At 64.3% G+C, this 1,955-nt stretch overlaps 1 protein-coding gene across 1 annotated transcript; it reads left to right on the top strand.

Annotated features, from left to right (window-relative positions):
* Positions 1-294: 294 nt before the first annotated feature.
* Positions 295-1,887, top strand: MNEG_13985 (hypothetical protein; the record flags this gene model as incomplete). The annotated part of the gene is made up of 5 exons (XM_014037544.1): positions 295-467; positions 709-877; positions 1,159-1,239; positions 1,591-1,687; positions 1,871-1,887. 5 exons carry the CDS (start codon positions 295-297, stop codon positions 1,885-1,887), a joined length of 537 nt encoding a protein of 178 aa, XP_013892998.1.
* Positions 1,888-1,955: the final 68 nt, after the last annotated feature.

Genomic DNA, 1,955 nt, shown 5'->3' with positions numbered 1-1,955 from the left:
TGGCAAGGGCGGGAGGGGCGGGTTTGAGGTGGAGGAGCGGAAGCTGCAGGTGGGTGGTGCGGGTTTCGTCCGCTTAGTCACTAGGGCCGCCTAGGGGCGGCTTCCTGCCGGCCACCGGAGCTGTTTCTGGCTGTTCTGCTGCCGCCGATCAGGAAGCGCCTGAGGGGGGCCGACGCGCCGGCAGATATGCTTTCTCCCAACCAAGAAACGTAAACTACAATATATGCCATTAAATCGCTCATGTGTGCAATGACATCATGCAACACCCGATGTTTTCATCCCCCCCCAAAGGTGATGTCACTGGAGTCTGACGACGAGGAGGGCCCCCTGGGCGGCGGCGCCGCTGCCAGCGCCGAGGCCGCGCGGCGCGCGGCGGCGCGGCTCGGGGCGGCGCTCGCGCTGCGGGCGCTCGCGCCGGCGCTGGGCGCGGCTGAGGTGGCGGCCAGCCTGGACTTCCTTATGGGCCGGTGGGTTGCCGCCTTGTCAGTCGGTCGGCTTTGGGGGGCTGCTGGCCCGGCGATCACATGCACAGAATGTCAGCGCAGGAGTTCGACTTACCCGACCACCCCATCCACCCCCACATACTCAATCACACCGCCAGAAATACAAACGCCCAACCGCCAAGCAAAAATCCCATATCCTGTAACATTGACCCTCCACCCACCCCACACCCCCCTCTCTCACACCCAAACCCCTTCGATTTTGCAGCGGCCTGGCGGACCCCGATCCCGCGGTGCGCGAGGCCATGGTGGCGGCGGGCGTGGCTGTGGTGGACCTGCACGGCGCCGCCTACGCGGGCACGCTGATGCCGCTGTTCGAGGGTTATCTGGAGAAGAGGCGCCCCGCGGCCGCCCGTGGTGCTGCAGGCGTGGACGAGGTGGGTTTTTCTATTGGTGTTTTGGGTGCGGGGTGGGGGGGCGGGAGGAATGGGGCAATGGGAAAGGAATGGGTTGCAGGGAAGGGAGCGTTTGAGCGGGGTGGGAGGAAGGGGAGGTGTGGGCTGGTGCGGTCCTAGGTGCCGTCAGGGACATATGTGGGCCTTCTGGCGGATGCCTGGGCCCGGGCCTGAGCATGTTTGCTTTTAAACCCATCCCACAGCCCCACACTCTCAAAACCTAATGATCACACCCCCTTCAAACTTGCACATCCTCACCACAGGGCCGCTATGATCTCGTGCGCGAGGGGGTGGTGGTGCTGCTGGGCACGCTGGCCGCACACCTGGACCAGGGGGACACAGAGGTGGGTTTCGCCTTTTTTGGGGGTGGGGGGATGGGGTGAATGTTGGGGGCGTGGCGCCGCATGGTTCACGACTGGAGGGTGGAGCAAGCCGTCCCTCGGCGTTTATTCTGGAAGCTGTGTGTGTTGATGCGAGGGGCGCGGGCGTGGGTCTCGCCTGCCCCCTTTGCAGCAGGCGGGGCCATGGCTACCACCGCCCGCCACCGTCTCCCGGGGGCCGCTGCCTGCGCCTTGCGTGCCAGACCGGCCACTGCCAAAACCTCGCAACCTAAACCACAGCCACCACTCCCCCCCCCCACAAAACACATATCCACACCGGTACAAACACTCTCACACACACACACACCCACGCAGCGCGCCGCCATCGTGGAGACGCTGCTTGACGTGCTGTCCACCCCCTCAGAGGCGGTGCAGCGCGCGGTCAGCTCGCGCCTCGCGCCACTCATGCCGGGTGAGACGCGCGCACGCATGTACACAAAATCAGCTGTGCACGCATGCGATCACATGTACAGGGGAGCAGCGTCCTTGTGAAACGTTCAAGGCAGCCGCACACCATTCCGGCGGAATGGCCCCAGCCCCAGCGGAGCGAAACTGAGAATTGGACGTCTCAGCCGCCCTACTGTTTTTTCCCCAGCACCCTCTGCACCGTGACTGCCCCAACACAAATACACACACACACACACACACACACACACACACACACACACACACACACACAC

This window comes from Monoraphidium neglectum, assembly GCF_000611645.1.
Source record: "Monoraphidium neglectum strain SAG 48.87 unplaced genomic scaffold scaffold04179, whole genome shotgun sequence".
Taxonomy (NCBI): Eukaryota; Viridiplantae; Chlorophyta; class Chlorophyceae; order Sphaeropleales; family Selenastraceae; genus Monoraphidium; species Monoraphidium neglectum.
Note: the sequence above shows the minus strand (reverse complement) of the source record. Positions and strands in the feature narration are given on the sequence as shown.